Source organism: Monoraphidium neglectum (assembly GCF_000611645.1).
Source record: "Monoraphidium neglectum strain SAG 48.87 unplaced genomic scaffold scaffold00914, whole genome shotgun sequence".
Taxonomy (NCBI): Eukaryota; Viridiplantae; Chlorophyta; class Chlorophyceae; order Sphaeropleales; family Selenastraceae; genus Monoraphidium; species Monoraphidium neglectum.
Genome location: NW_014012714.1, coordinates 12,388 through 13,357, shown reverse-complemented (window position 1 = coordinate 13,357; position 970 = coordinate 12,388). Strand labels below are relative to the sequence as shown.

The window sequence follows — 970 nt, the reverse complement described above, 5'->3', positions numbered from 1 at the left end:
CACCCAAACCATTCCCGCCGACCCACGCTTGATCAACCATGATCAACCATCATCAAACACATCATGCAAGGCCGCGAGGACCCGAAGGACCGGGACCTGGGGACAGCGGCGGCCTGCGTGGTCGCGGCGGCGCAGGGCGCTGAGATCATGCGCGTGCACAACGTGGCCATGGCGCGCGAGGCGCTGCGCGTCGTTGACTGCGTGTACCGCGGCACGCCGCTGGTGCGGCTCGAGTCGACGGCGGCGGCGTTCCCGGTGCACCCGGGGCGCAGCGGGGTAGCGTGAGCGAGGCGCTGCACGCGCGGCGGGTGTGGACGCGCGTGCGCCTGGGATGCCCATCGGCCGCGGTGTGGGTGTGGGGCAGAGGGTGAGGGGCGCGGCGCCGGCCTTGGGTAGGGGCCGAAACCAGGCCGGGCGCTTTCATGGCCAGGTCATAGCAGATGCGCGCAACAGCTGCATGATAAGCAAAGCGATGCGATTATATGTCTGTGCCCGCTTTGTTTGAGCATGCAGAACTTTCCATGTTGGTTGTTGGCTGTGGCTGCCCCGCCGATGTGGTTGTTTTTGATGTCTTGTTTCTCCGCTTTTTACCTCGACGTGGTGTGGCAGTCACAAGGGCAGTGCGCAGCACAGCCACTCACATACGATATCCTGCATCACTGCCAGCAAAATTTCGACTTTCCGGCTGTGTGTGTCGAGGCACGAGAACTTTAAGCTGCGCTGGACAACAGCCCATAGGTGCGGTTCCAGTACAACTACTGCCCCGGCCGCACGCATCGGGCCTGCAGCTAGTGCCAGGCCCCACAACCATTGCAAGAGGCTGTTCCAAGGCGGGTGTCGTCGGGAACATGTTGGTGCGCGGTAGCGGTGGTTGCGGCTGAATGCGGCTGGTCGTCGCAAACCGCAACCACCGCATTCATTGCTTGTGGGTACCCAATATTGACCAGTGGTCGCCGTAACCACGGGCGCG

General features: G+C 63.2%; 1 protein-coding gene across 1 annotated transcript in view; it reads left to right on the top strand.

Annotated features, from left to right (window-relative positions):
• MNEG_5908 (dihydropteroate synthase) overlaps window positions 1-285 on the top strand; it is a gene marked incomplete at both ends in the record, with an annotated part of 1,854 nt that extends 1,569 nt beyond the window's left edge. The window contains one exon of the mRNA XM_014045616.1: window positions 71-285. Within this exon, the coding sequence (XP_013901070.1) occupies window positions 71-285 (215 nt within the window). The remainder of the gene's footprint in view (window positions 1-70) is intronic.
• Window positions 286-970: the final 685 nt, after the last annotated feature.